Source organism: Argentina anserina, chromosome 6 (genome assembly GCF_933775445.1).
Source record: "Argentina anserina chromosome 6, drPotAnse1.1, whole genome shotgun sequence".
NCBI lineage: Eukaryota > Viridiplantae > Streptophyta > Magnoliopsida > Rosales > Rosaceae > Argentina > Argentina anserina.
The window spans coordinates 18,435,440-18,450,900 of NC_065877.1; the positions used below are offsets into that span (position 1 = coordinate 18,435,440).

General features: G+C 37.2%; 1 protein-coding gene across 1 annotated transcript; it reads right to left on the reverse strand.

The window, feature by feature from the left end:
- Positions 1 to 7,315: 7,315 nt before the first annotated feature.
- On the reverse strand, positions 7,316 to 13,873 carry LOC126797887 (transcription factor TGA2.3-like). The gene is made up of 12 exons (XM_050524642.1): positions 13,770 to 13,873; positions 13,581 to 13,688; positions 12,676 to 12,779; positions 11,154 to 11,227; positions 10,863 to 11,003; positions 10,494 to 10,568; positions 10,344 to 10,403; positions 10,084 to 10,161; positions 9,950 to 10,001; positions 9,289 to 9,560; positions 8,379 to 8,627; positions 7,316 to 7,752 (listed from the first exon to the last, which is right to left on the reverse strand). Exons 2-12 carry the CDS (start codon positions 13,655 to 13,657, stop codon positions 7,606 to 7,608), a joined length of 1,329 nt encoding a protein of 442 aa, XP_050380599.1. The 5' UTR covers positions 13,658 to 13,688; positions 13,770 to 13,873; the 3' UTR covers positions 7,316 to 7,605.
- Between the last annotated feature and the right edge of the window lie 1,588 nt (positions 13,874 to 15,461).

The following is a 15,461-nucleotide window of genomic DNA, read 5'->3' on the forward strand; positions in this document are numbered from 1 at the left end:
GAAGAAAAGTGAATCCGGGTGAAACAACCTAGTGGGTGGAACAGGGAGCACCAATAAATAGTCTACGTATTTCTTTTCAAAGAAAATTGAATGGTTGTGAATTGCACGCGCAAATATATGTTGCCTATTCTGGTTTCCTATGATCCTATCTGAGGTCATGACGTCATCCCTTTTTGATACAGCTATGTCATACCTAGCGTCTGCGCTAGTGTCTGAGATGGCGCGGCTCGGCTCGGATCCTCGACTCGACATTTATGTAATTAACCGGACCGTTATAATTGAAACCATTTGTGTATTTCTAAAACGTTCTTTATTTTTTTGTCCTCATCTCTAATATTTAAAAGAAGTTTATATTCATACTTCTAAATTTATTTAAAAACTTCTATCTCTTTGGGTGCTCCACAATTGTTGGATCGCTCTAGGGTTTCTTCAAAAATGTTATCTTCGTCCGATGGCAGCGTGGTAGAGTCGTGATCAGCGTTTGGTGGTGGTGGATCAACAGAGGGAGGCTGCTCTGGGTTTGACAGGTGTTGTTGTTCTATTTTTTTATTTTACAGAGGACACGGTTTGGTGTCGTTTTCGAGTTACCGGTGTGGGTTCGACGGTGCATATGGCTGGCCCGTGCGGATGGGGAGCGAAGACGTCTATTGACGCTACTGTTGAACGAGAGGTGTGGAGGGTCGAGTCGTGATCGGCGATTGGTGATGGAACAACAGGGGAGGCTGCTCCGGGTTTGGCAGGTGTTGCTATTTTGTTTTTTTTGTTTTTTTGCATAGGCCACGGTTTTGGTGTCGAGGTTGTGGTGTCGTTTCCGAGTTACCAGTGTGGGTTCGACGACGGATATGGCTGGCCCGTGTGGATGGGGAGCGAAGGCGTCGGGTCTTGCCTAGGTTGATTCTTCAATACAAATTGGATCTTGATGTTCTTTTTTGCTAGGTTGAATCTTGATGGGCCGCAAGTCTTCTTCTGCCGTGGATAATGGGTGGTAGCTCAAGGTGGCAGCCGACGTTTGACATCGGGGTGGCGATTTGCAGTCAGAAGGCTGCTGGTGGCTAAATTTGGGCAGCTGGTCTTTGGAAGTCCATGGAGGAGAGCCTGGGTTCTTTTTGGGCCTAGATTGGGTCAACTAGTTGGGTCGTAATTTAGCCCATAGTTTTTATTTTATTTTTCTCTAATAATGCTCCTCCCTTTATGTGAGTCTCGACCCTTATTACGTTTTAGTTTTCGTTTTATATTATCTAGTAGGTAGCGCCTGCTAAGGGTGGCTTGTCACCCTTTGCATGATCCTTATAATCGTAGAGCCTTGTGCTCTTAATGGCATGATGCCAAATGAATTCATTTCATTCCCCTAAAAAAATACCTCTAAATTTAGTACTAAACTTCATTACTTAACAGACATTTCATGTACTTTTATAGATAATCGATTTGCTATCTGCACATCTCATTTTTCACACAATACCCCTCGTTCAATAAACTCAATAAATTCAGTCCTCTAAAATAATATTTGTATGTTTCTGTATTTTCAGGGTGATCGAAAGAATAAACTAATCAGAAGTCATAACTCCCTATTTAATTTCAATCCAAATAGATACCATCTGAAAGCTTAATGTTGATTGCCATGTTTCTTTCCTATAGATTGAAAAACGTACGAGAAAAATAAATATAGTTAGTTCTATCATACCTTATAGCAACGTTCTTTCTTCCTCTAATTCATAAAATCTCATCTCAATTCAACTCTTTAACACATGTACGTAAAGAATTCAAATCATACTTGATTACTAGTAAACATATCTGATCTATATTATTAATAATCAACGTACCCTGGCTTATTTACAATCCTTAGGATCTAAAATAAATAAAATCCACACAAAAATTAAAAACATTCAACTCTTAACAATTTCTTCAGTCAAAGTCATAGTGAGGTTTGATTGATTTTGCTTTGTTGTATATTATACGGTTTATGAATGTATGTTTGTTTTCTTTCTAAATATTGGTTTGTGTACTCTTCAGTAATTTGACATTAGTTTCCAAAGTCAACTGTCAATTGGATAACAAACGAGGTCTAACCAACAATATTATTGGAGGTATGAATAGAATTAGATATGGAGAAACATATAAATTCTAGTTTATTTTTATAGAGAGGAGATCATATAGTCACAAAAATACTGATCGCAGCATTTGAGTTGTTGTTTAACAAAAATATGTAATGTATTAAATAAAATGACTAAATACTCGTTATTACTTTTTAGTTTGGGGATAAAATTAATTCAAATGCTTGAGCTCTAAATTTTTAATTTTTTTTTATGGATACAAAGTTACAACTTATATATGACCTCTTATACATCCAACACTAGAATTATCAAATTGAATAGCACGAGAGATGTTCACATGAAACACAAAGAAGAGGATTGTCCAGTTAGCAACAAGAACATGATGACCAATCTCCGCAACAACATGGGCAATGGAATTGACTTCCCTTTAGATGTGAGTGAAAAGGACCTCTTGGAATTGTCTTGTTGTTACATCCCTGATTATGCCACAGCCATATTAGCCTCGCTAGCGGGAGCTTAGCCTCGCTAGGTAGAAACAGAGACAGGGTGATTAATCTAACCAGGGGGACAAGCTACGGGGAAGTTAGCCTCGCTAGGAAAATCATTAACAGGGATATTGGCCTCGCTATAACAACCAAGCAAGCACGGAGTCAGGTGCCAAGCAGTACAGCAGGTTGTAGGGATATTAGCCTTAACATATGCAGACATATTACCTCCCCAGCATGCAAGGCAGATGCAGAGACAAGTGCAGGGTTGGGCTGGACATTAGCCTCGCTACCATAACCAGTGGGCTGGATATTAACCTCGCCAGCAAGGAAGTGAGCAGATCTGACTTGGCAAGGACAATGATGTCGACAGCGGACCTCGACAAAGCACTAGGCAGGCATCATTGCTTAGCGAGGCTAATATCCGGTCACTGCCTGCCTAGTGCTTGCCGAGGTCAGCTGGCGACATCATTGTCGCTGCCAAGTCAAATCTGCTCACTTTCTTGCTGGCGAGGTTAATATCCAGCCCACTAGTTATGGTAGCGAGGCTAATGTACATCCCAACCTTGCACTTGTCTTCGCATCTGCCTTGCATGCTGGCGAGGTTAATATGTCTGCATCTGTTGAGGCTAATATCCCTACAACCTGCTGCACTGCCTGGCACCTAACTCTGTGCTTGCTTGGTTGTTTTAGCGAGGCCAATATCCATGCTAATGATTTTCCTAGTGAGGCTAACATCCCCGCAGCTTGTCCCCCTGGTTAGATTAATCAGCATGCCTCTGTGTCTGCCTAGCGAGGCTAACCTCCCAGCTAACGAGGCTAATGTGGCATAATCAGGGGTGTAACAGCAAGACAATTCCAAGAGACCCTTTTCACTCACATCTCGAGGGAAGTCAATTACATTGCCCATGTTGTTGCGCAGATTGGTCCTCAAGTTCTTGTTGCTAACTGGACTAGCCTCTTTTTTGTGTTTCCTGAACCTCTCTCGTGCTATTCAATTTGATAATTCTAGTGTTGGATGTATAAGAGGTCATATATAAGTTGTAACTTTGTTTTCTTTGTATCCATAAAAAATTAAAAATTTAGAAGTCCAGGAATTGCATTAATTTTATCCCCCAAACAAAAAAGTAATAACGAGTATTTAGTCATTTTATTTAACACATTACATATCTTTGTGAGTATATGATCTCCTCTCTATAACAATAAACTATAATTTATATGTTTCTCCATATCTAATTCTATTCATACCTCCAATAATATTGTTGCTTAGACCTTTTTGTTTTCCAATTCAAAATTAGGGTTGACCACTTTGGATGCGGGTCAATTCGGGCCTTCTATTGGGCTTGGATCTGAAGGGATGGCTGCTGGGTTTAGCGCAATTGTTTGGCCTTCAACTATTGCTAATTTTGTGGTTGTTAGGCCATTTGCGAAATCAAGTCTGAGTAAGTCATAATTCCAATCTTTTACTGGGCTTTTGAAGTCTTTTGGAGAGGTGGAGACACCCTCAAGTTTCAAAAGAGCAAGGCAACCTCACCTGCGGGGGACCGAGTGAGAAGCTCAGGGACTGGTAGACTGGGGCGACCTCTTGGAAGTCAAAATAAGAAACCTAAAAATGAGAAGAAGAAGGTTGTGCCTTTGAAGCTGGGTTATCAGGTGTCAGTAAAAACGTCAAGCCCTAGCTCTAAGGGTAAGGAGATAGTTTAATTGTGTTATGTTTTAATCCGCTTATTCCCTTTGTTTGGGTTGCAGATGAGTCTTTTATTTTATTTAGTTTTTAGTTTTTTTAGTTTGTTGGTCTGTTTGTTTTTGTTAGCCTCATTCCTTGTATGTATGAGGTTGACTTTTTCGTTTTTCTTTGCATCGGTCCTCATCTTTTAGATTAGTGGTTTATCCTATGTATCACTATAGTATTTTCACTATGAAATCTTATTTATCCTATAAATATGATAGTGGGTGAATATACAATAAATGTCTTGACATGCGCGTCCGCTTTTAATGAATGAATTCATCCTTAAAAAACAATCAGTAGCTTAATGATGTAGCTCACGCATGTGATGCCCATATTTTATGAAACGTCTATGAGGTGATATGTGTCACACACTCACACATATACGCACTCTTTTTAACTAAGAAAAACTGATGAATGCAGAACCTCTGCTACAGGTCCTCCAACGTACACAGTTAGAATGGAGGCCAGGAAGAAGTAGAATGGAGAGACGTGCTCCGTCCAAATAAAACAACACGAAATGCCAACACATAAGCTATGTGTTGTCTTCACATCATAACATCATTATAAGAAGACTAACAGCCAAACTTAAACTTCGAACTTATGTTGGGTTGAGTTATTTTGTATATCTCACACACCATTCGTAAATTTTGTAAAAAATATGCACTTTGAATCTCAGTGCCCTAAACTATATTGTTGTTAAACCTTTTCCTTTCTTTTATTATCATCTCCATAAAAATAATAACAAAACAATGTGCTCTTCTTTGATTCAATTATATAAGAACAGCAAAAACAAAAGAACAAACACTATCAATTCCCAGACCTTCAAGTAAAAACAAAGAACACTCATCATCATCATCCACTTGTCGTAAATTGGCTGTGAAGCCACGTACAAATAGCAGCTAGCAAGCCGCCATGACTTGATATCATGCCGTATGGCACATGCAATTAATTGCCACAAGGCATGGACGATAAGAAGCAGGAGGGGGGCCTCCTAAGACATAAGGCTTTCAATTGTAATCACTGACATGTTCATTCTCATCCACATGTACTCAGGGGCGGAGCCAGCTAAGGACGAGTGTTTGCCCGTGCCTACGGTGAGGTGTTTAAATTAGGCATGATTATTTAATTGTGCCTCACTAGAAACTATACGGTGCATTCCATTATTAGGAAAACCCGGTGATAAATTGTGTATTTAAAAGTTAAAACACTTATCATATTCTAGGAAACTACGATTCCAACTTCTTAATTTTAGGTTATTTTTTACCTCATGTTATTATTAATTTCTAGTGGAACAATAGCCACATCTTTAACTAAAATTATTTATTTTTCTCTTCTACTAAATTATGACAATGACATCTCTCTCATCTTCTTTTTTGCTGCCGCCATGGTTGGAGCTAGCTCCTCAAATCCTGAGATTCATCTATAGTAAGTTACTATCCCTCATATTCATCTTCTTCTTTTGATAATTTGGCATCATTATGAAAGAGGAACTCGTTCTAATAACATGTTTAATAGTGACAAGCGTGACCTGTAGATTAATTGTACCGATTTTATCTTAATTTAGTCAAGTGTTGAGTTTTAATCACAAAATGTTTCAATTTAATTGTGTATTATCCACCCACTTATAACTTATATATTATTTGTACTTTTCTGATGTGGAATATCAATTCTCTAACATCAAAGGCTACGAGAGAGTACCTTGCCTCAGCTGAAAGGACTTTCCCCACACCAATATTAACCATGAAGCCGCCTAACCAACAACCACTCGAGTCTCTAATGACACCACCACCCCAAATGTCACCCACTCTAGTTCTAGAGCCATCCACATTAAGCTTGCACATACCAAAATTAGGCTTGATCCAGGATAGGGCATCCATATGTCTTGAACTATCAGTAACATTCTTAACCATTGCATTATTCCACTCATCAGCATAGCATAGGATTATTTCAGTAGGATTGAGAGGGTAATGAAAACTCCCTGTCAAAAACAAACTTGCATATGCGTTTCCATAGAAACCAGCAACTGTAAGCCAAGAAAACATTCCAATTCAGGTCATGAATATGACATCTAGTTTGTAGTAGATCAGCACAAAGCCAACTATCTCAATCAAGCACAAAGATAGTTAGCATGTTGGAAGGAATATTAAAGGGTGAAGCTTGGTTTCAAGGGTGTCAATGCAATGAAAACATGAAGAATTACCAGTAAGAATTCTATTGAGCCTCTGCACATTAGTCAGAACAAAGGTCCATATACCAATTTTCAGTTTAGGAGGTATGTGCATAGACCAGAATTTTATCCGAGGATAGCTCTGAAAGTTCTGCTCCTCACAAATGATGTTGTAAGCAGACTTTAACTGTAAAAGTTCCAGAAGATGTACCACCCTAAATTCTTTATCAGTCATAGCACAATGAGCAATAGGAATTGCTATAATTTTATCCACAATTTCACCCGAAAGGAGAGTAAGAAGCACCTCATTATTCCAAAAGTTCCCAACCCAAAAATCTTCAACTCTTGCATTCAAGTAAATAACATTCTAATCCATCTCTTTAAGAATTCCACAAGGGGACCAGTTATCAACCCAAAATTTAGCATCACCAATTCTCCACTTTAGACCTTTCTTATGTAAACCAGCTCCAAAAACAACTCCAGACCATGAACTTGAACATTTGGAATGTTGAACATAATTTTCCTGCAAAAATTAACCAGAATGGCACAGCTAACTATTGTTCCATAAACCACACCATCATTTTGGACAATTCTCCAACTAGTCTTAGCAAGCACAGGTCTATTCACATCCACAGATTTCTTGATTCGCAGTCCACCACAATTATTAGGTCTATAAACCATATCCCAGCACTATTGGAAAACACTGCTAGCATCAAATAGGGGAAATTGAGTCTGCCACGGGTAAATTCAAAATTATCATTCAACATGGACACCAAGTATCAGATTTGCCCCCAAAGCATGTCATTCCGCTCAATATACCACAGTAACAACCCAATACAATATTGATTACATTCCAAGATGCAACATATTTACACGGATGAAAAGGGAAATACAAGCCTTTCACTCTAATATAAACTGATTTTGGGTATACAAATTGATATCAGTAACCTACAATATTCTAATGTATATGTTCTATTAAAACTTATTCAAATTATTGATATCATTTGTCTGTTCATAAAATACAACTAGGGAATACATATGTTACACAACTTATGTGACAAGTCCTCCTAATCATACATTTTCTCCATCAGGGCCCAGGGCTCTCAGCTGTTACGCATATTCTTGGATAATCAATTGTTACGATTAACTTCCTAAGAACGAAAGTAATGTGTCTCATTCTCGGGGCCTGGCAAGCCAAAGAGAACTGAGGGCTCTAAGACGTGAGAAATAATCATTGATTGCAAGAAGTGCACGAGCTGACTGCCTGGTTGTCAGTATACGATGCATTTGTTGCAGAGTTTGCTGGCGAAGATTATCGGCCTGGCAATATGAGAACAATACAAAACAGAAAATAAGGTAAAACCATGGAATAGATCTTTTCTTCATAACTGATACATAATTGCCACCACAACCAGGAGACATATAATGCAACCAAATCTTGAAAGTAAAAGGTTACATTAAGCAGACCGGTAGACAGAATAGCAAAACAAAGCGTTCAGAAAACAAGGCAACACAAAATTTATTACCAAAGGAAAATAAAAATTAAAGTGTGTAAAGTTATGTCTCCTCTCCCCGGAGCAAGAAGACTAACTTAATTTCAAAACAGAACTTATGCTATCATATAAAGAGGAGACCCCTCTCCCCTTTCCTAAACTGAAAATAATAATTGCCTAAAAGGACGATGGATAAACACATGTGATGAATAAAAAGGGAATTTAAAAAAATGAAAAAAGGTTTTATCCCACACAAAAGGTTTCCATAAACTGCTTGAAAACCAGTCCTATTTTTTAACATTAAAAGCAATTCCCCATTTCAATGAATATTTACATGTGTCAGTGTCACATTCAGCAATGGCGTATTTGTCTTTACTTAATTATAAAAGCAAATCACTGGAGCATACGCATCAACATAAATACAAGCTAGAAGAATCAAGTTCAAGGGGAAACCTGGCGAAGGAACCCCTCAAGTGTCCCCAACTTTCCCATTGCCATAGCCATTTGACCCATATAGTTTGCTACATTGCCAGATGCTCCTGATGGCCCGGGCGAACCACTAGCCAAGGTCTCAGCAAGGGATTGCTGCAATGCCTCCATCCCTTGTGACAAAGCATCTTCAGCCTGCTGGGATGATTGCTGTAAGTTGTAAATACCCATCACTTGTTGCTCCGTCAAGGGTTCCAATTGACGCACAAGTAGCTGCCGCAGTAAATGTAGTTTAAGAGCAAAGACATCAAAAATCTTTTTTAAGAAACCCATATAAAAGATCATACAATATATTCAAGCAGGTCAATATCCACTTTTCAAAGAAATAATGCGAGGTTTGTTCAGAAAGAAAAAGATAATAATAATGCTAGGTGAACCATTTTGTTAGTTCATGTGTGTGTCACCTTATATTGCAGCTGATATAATGGTGTATCACAAAATTTAACTAATTAGTGAGTTTGATATAATGGTATACCATGCCAGCCACCACATAGGGAGGGATACACATGGTTCACCCAGTACTACTCAACTCCTTTCTTGAGAGAAGAAAAGATCGATTTCAAATAATTCTATAACATATTAGTCCAAACTTGAGAAATCAAGATTTTTCCTACTAGCAATTTGTCTTCTCCGTGTACATGGTGTTGTAAGCATATTTAACACATCCAAGCTTTGAGTGGGAGATTCAAAAACAATATATACAAAACTGAATCCATCCACAAACAACTTTTACTACTTCTACCTGCATCTAATATATGTTAGACAATTGGATGTATGCAACTGCTGCCTGCTCATAAACCCTAAACTCCAAGAAATATGTTGGTAAAATGTGATGCAACTCAGCATCCCAGGAGAGAGGGAAAGGAATTTTCACCTTTAAAAGCTCAGATGACCGGAAGCCACCAATCCACATAAAACACCGTTCTGCTGGTGTTTTCCACATTCCTGACAAAATGTGGAAAACATCAGCTTTTGCTGCAGTACCCTTTATTCTAAAAATGTCATCATACTGAGCAATGACATTATCAATTACAGTGCGCAGTTCTGTGTCACCCGCATGTGAATTAACAGCTGCCCTCAACTCATTTATCTGCTTGTTGTGCTCCTCCAGCCACCTTGTGTATTCCACATCAAATGCCAAAGCACCTACACAGAAAATACAATCAAATTAAATAAGTATTACATTAAATATTAGCTGGGTGTTACATTTATGTCAATATATTTTATACATATATGTATAAACTGGATAATAATCATTTGACAAATGCTATAACATCTAGAATTAACCCAACTACACTAAATGCAGGCAGATAAGCACTTTCCAGCAGGACCTACTTAGGTACCACCAAGATTCCACCTGATGGGCAACTAATGAGACGTCCCCCCTATCAGAATTTTTCATAAGCTAGCTACATCATTAGTAGGTGGTACCCAAAAAATGTGGTTTACTTAGCATTGATCCTCCCCAAAATATATGCACAAGATACACTAGCTTAGAAGTCAAAGCAGATAATAGCGGCATGAAGATCAATTACCATTTCCACTCATCGAATGGGCTTGATCTCCAGAGCTTGAAATGAATATGCCCTGCCAAGACAATGGCCATCAATACACTAGGAAGCATCAATCCCCTACTAAAAGTGAATAACAGTGACAAAAAAAATTGTACTTGCTGACGGGCACGCTGAAGTTCTTGCTCAAGCTGGGTTAGTTTCAACCGGCTACTCTCAAGTTGTTGTACATATGCCTTCAAAGAAAGGAGAAGCAAGGAAATAAGTTGATAGCATGCAGCATATGATATCACCGACAATAAAAGGACTTCAAAGAATTAAATTGCCCCTAACAAACAACCATCTGTCCTTTGAAATCAAATACTATTAACAGTGACCAATAAGGAGGCAAACAAGAAATTCGCAGCAAGTGACATACTTTTTTTCGTAATCGGCTTTTCCTGGCAGCTTCACGATTTTGAGCAAGCCTGCGCAGCGTCTGTGAAATATAGATTGAAAACTGATGGCTTAGTCTCGAATCCTGCGGGGGTAAAACTTTGATAATATGTTTAGTTTTAAATTATCAAACCTTTTGATCCCCAGGTTTTTCTTTTGATCTATCACTGGAATCAGAAGCTAGAAGACCAGTTTGATTTCTTTCAATCTGCCAAAACACAACTTCAGCACCAAGAGGCAAAACGCAGTAAAAAAATTTGACACCGACAAAAATAAAAAGGAGTGACAAATTGGATAATAAATGGTTCCTTAAAGAGATCACAAAGTAAATGAAAGAAAGTCTTGTGTAGAAACGGTTGATAAGAAAAATACAACAATTGAGTGTATCTTTAAATACTGGATACTTGTATGATAAATACAGCAGCAGAGAAAAGAGAAAAGGAATACAGGTGTAACAGACTGAGACTGTACGTCCTGAAAGAATATAAGCAAGAGATTCTACCATCTGATTTGTATCCTCTGTATCATCTGTTGAAGTATCAGTCCTAGGACTTCCATCTGCCATATTGGATTCCCCCCAATTCTCGTGATTGCTACGAGACACTGAAACCAGATTTGGTTGTAGCTCCTTCTGTGGTAACAGCTAAGGTTTCACATAAAAAAAACAATAAGTTCTATGCAAAGATGTGGGCAGAATTCTACAGCATCAAGTTCAACTTTATATATCTCCTTTCTTATTCCTTCTTTTTCCTCTCATGTGAGGGGTGAAGAAATACTAATGAAAAGCAATTACCTTATTCAAAGCGCCAAACTGGAGATCGTTGGCTGGTGCCCGGCTAGTTGAAATATTTTGATTATATACAGGACCTAAAACATGTGATACTCAACCATTAATATCCTTTGTTTTGTACAGAAACTTACATAGGAAAAAATAAGCAGCACAAGTAAAATAGACTGAAAAGTTCATGTAACAAAGACAACATTGGACCACCTGAATGATTACACAACACCTACTCATTTAAGATAAGCTAATATTTAAATGTCTTTATAAAGAAGCCCAACTAGAAGAAAGAAATCTAATTCTTAACCCAGACTGCTTCCACTTATCTCTTTAAAGCCCAACCCCCTCCCTTTTACATATATAGCACCAATGAGAAGATGTCTTCTTTTCAGAAGCATGTCATATGCAGAGACATGTTCAGGTGCTGAGTTGATTCCTACTCAGTTCTACTAACTCCCTTTAGATTTCCAAACAACAGTAGAGCATAATACTGTACATGGATCACCTGCCTAAGATGCTTAAAGGGTAAATGCTTAGCAGAAAAATGTGCCAGTAGCATGCCAGAATCATCAATCTTTGTCAATTTAATTTGGATTTGAAGAAACATATTAACTGGAGGAGAAATTGTTGGACTAATACTGTAGAAACCAACCCAGAAAACTCAAAAAGGGCAGTTATCTTCACCAATTTGAATGTTCCTTAATCCCTGTGGACTGGATCCAAAAGTAGCCACTATCTAACCAGAGGCCTTCAATCAAACCAACACATAGTAAGTGTAAAAAGTAATGGGGACAGGAAATGATCTTGTCTCAGGCATCCCTACACCTACCATAAATTACTATATTTATGAATAAATCCAATGAATTCTAACAATTCTAGAGATCCTCCTCCCAAGGACCCGAAAGACCTTTTCCTTTAGAACATGGTCCATAAAGCTCCAGTCCACATGATCATATTCCTTTTGAACAAAGTTCTTCAACGACTCAGTTACCACTCAGACGAAATCCATTATTGGTAGGCTTTCACTCATGAGCTATTGAACCTCTATTCCTCAATATTGATGACAAAAATTTAAAATAATTACAGTTCTTATCACTTAACCTTAACCCTCAATGATTGTGGTTTATCAAGGATTTAATAAATGTAAATGGATGATCCTGAGATTATATGCAGAAGACTCCTGGAAAGTGTTACAGAACATGGTACTCATATAACTAATGAGAATTAAATAGTGCAAACATAACACCAGAGAATGTAGAAAAGGCGATGGGAATTAATAGACCCATTCATAAGAATGAAAAACACCACAATAATAATGTGCTTGACCATGGGTAGGGTATAAATAAAAGATGAGGTACAAAAAATAAATATATAATATACACAATACATAGAACCACAAGCAATGCTAATTTCACAAATAAAAATTGTTACCTACATAGGCTAAATGTATAGATGAAAAATATAGATGAATGCCATTATGGAAGGAAGAAACGGTAGAAACAAGCACTTTAAGTATATTTATTATATAACATACTTCTTCCGATGTCAACAGCATCCTCTATATTAAATCCAAGAGTCTGCTCAAGGCCTTCGAAGTCTGAAATTCGAGATAAACGAATGGAGCTCTCCTCTGTGCCACTGAAACCAGATATCATCCAAACCTTTAGAACCAAATTGAGAAATGCTTCAGCGAAGTTCCAATAAATATATGATATACCAGAAAGAAAAGGCAAAAACAAGGACACTGCTAATCTTAGTGCAATAACACACTTAGAGACATGTACTAGCATGAAAAGCTCACCTCATTTGTAAGGCAAATGAATGAACAAACTTTAACATAATGAAATCATTAATGATAAAAGTGAAGAAAAAAAATTAGTATAAAGATGCAACAAAAGTTCCTCTCAACGGTCCAACACTAATTCGAGTTGCACTTCTTGTGTCATCATAGTCTCCTCTACTATTTTTTTATAACTCCTCAAACACAATCACAAAGGTAAAATCAGTTCAGTACCTCCCATTCCAAAAAGTTCAAAATGTAAATCCATTTCCTCAAACTACTGTTTACACTATTGATACACACGTATCTCAAAATCAGAGAGCATCATCCAGAAAAACTCAAAACAATTATGAGTAACTTTAACACTATTTAGCTGTGAAAGCGCGACAAGTTCTAATGTTGCCAACTCATATAAAAGTCACTACTACCCACGGAAGAACTCTACTTCCTCCATGGATATATTGAAACATTTCGATGACAGAAAACATAAAATTCATGTTTCAATTGCATAAAAACAGGGCTGGCAGACTCAACGAAAGCTCGAGGATAAGTATTCAAAAGTAGAAATGACCAAGTAATCAAAAACAAGAGGTCCAGTTCTACTGAAGAAGATAAAAATTGGAACGGAGAGAGAGGGATGGGGGGGAGAGGAAACAGACATGGGATTGGAGGTGGGTAGTGGAGTAACAAAGCTCGGCATGTCGGTCACGAGTTTACTTCCATCATTTTTGCCCATGGATCACCATCACCACCCCTTTGAACAAACCCTGAAACCATCAACAACAGTTTGAATTCAACCCAATCGAAAAAGCAGCGCAAACAAGACAGGCAGCTGAAGCAGAGCTTACCAAATCACTCTAATACAGAGATCGAGAGAGAGACTAGCTGAAATTGGATGATGGACAAAAGTCCCAACAAAACCCTAAATTTTCTTCACTCGAGAAAGAGAGAGTCAATTAATTTGACCTTATGGGGATTGAAATATAGTCATTTCTCTCCCCCAAATTCAACGGGGCCCACCATTGAAAAAGCTTTCTTTTATGTTTCGTAGAACGAGAGAGAGAGTGTGTGTGTGTGGACGAAGCGTGACGTCCAGATCATCCCAATCTTTTCTCCTTCTCTTCTCTCATATTTTCCCGTCTTTCAACGCTCCCCATTTTTTGAATTCAACTCTCTTGTTTTACCGTACGCTTCTCTCATCACTATATTGGACTGTTCCATCCATCTACCTACATTTTTCAGTAAATTACATATGGTCAACTTAAAAGCTCCTTAAGCCGTTGTTGCTTGTTGCTGCTCTATCGTTTTAGCGTTTTACTGTCCAAAAGAGACAAATTGGAAATACTATTATGTTTACCACGGCCGCCTAACGTGAGCCGTCATTACAACCCACCACTTTTGTCTCTAACCTTAACACTAACAAAATGATTCAGAGGGGTGTATTCAACTAGGATTCTATCAGATTTTCTTTTATTTGAAGAATCTTTTGAAATCTTGTGGTATTCAATTAAGATTTTAAACAATCCATTGAAATCTCAAGGTATTCAATTAAGATTTCAAAAACTCCTATGAATTATGGTGGTATTCAAAAATCGATTGATTTTGAATGATTTCATTTATTAGTTGATTTTGTTGGATTTTAAAGTATTTTTACACTATATCATGCTTGTTAGAAATCAAGCATCTAGACATGAGATTTTGATGTATTCTCTCTCTCTCTCTCAATAATATCGAAAATTTTTATGTTCTTAATCATGTGTTTTATTTTAATTGCTCAAATCAATTTTATGGGTTTTTCTTGTGATTTGGTATAATTGTTGTAGGCAAAAAAGAAATGATGGTTGTTTTTATAATTGTACTAATAGTTGTTTTGCTAAAAAAATCAATTGTATAACAATCAAATTTCAGATTTTAGAATACTATTGAATGTTAATTGGGTGAAAGTTTATAAAATTGTTATTATATCTTTGATCCTCATTCAAGATAGTTGCACCTTTGTGATATTGACCTTGTACCTTTATTTTATAGATGCTTATGGAAGTTTATAGAATTGAATCAAACTCATGTGACTTTAGGATTATGTAAAAATGAGATATTAATCCTTAATAATACATAGGGATGTTTGTTATTGCTTAACATGTATGTATAAAGAATATCGTTCCGATGAATTTTCTCCTGAAATAGAAAATGATGAAGAACTTAATATGGAAGACGAGAATCTTGAACTACTTTCTCAAAGTCAACTACAACAAAGAGCATATGTTAATGCTTGGAGACTTAATATTGCTGAAGCTATGTGGGAAGATAGACCACAAAATGGTGATAATGAAAGTCAAGAAGATAACAATAATATTGAAAGTAATGCAAATGAAAATAATGAGGACAATGCGAATGAGAGGGATCATGAAGACTATGATGACAATGAGGTCGGAATGGATGAGCATGCAGCCTCTTAATGTACTTTTCTAATTTCTTTGTAATTTTCACTATGTAATATTTGGTTGTTTTTATATATTTATTACTTTGTAAAATATATTATT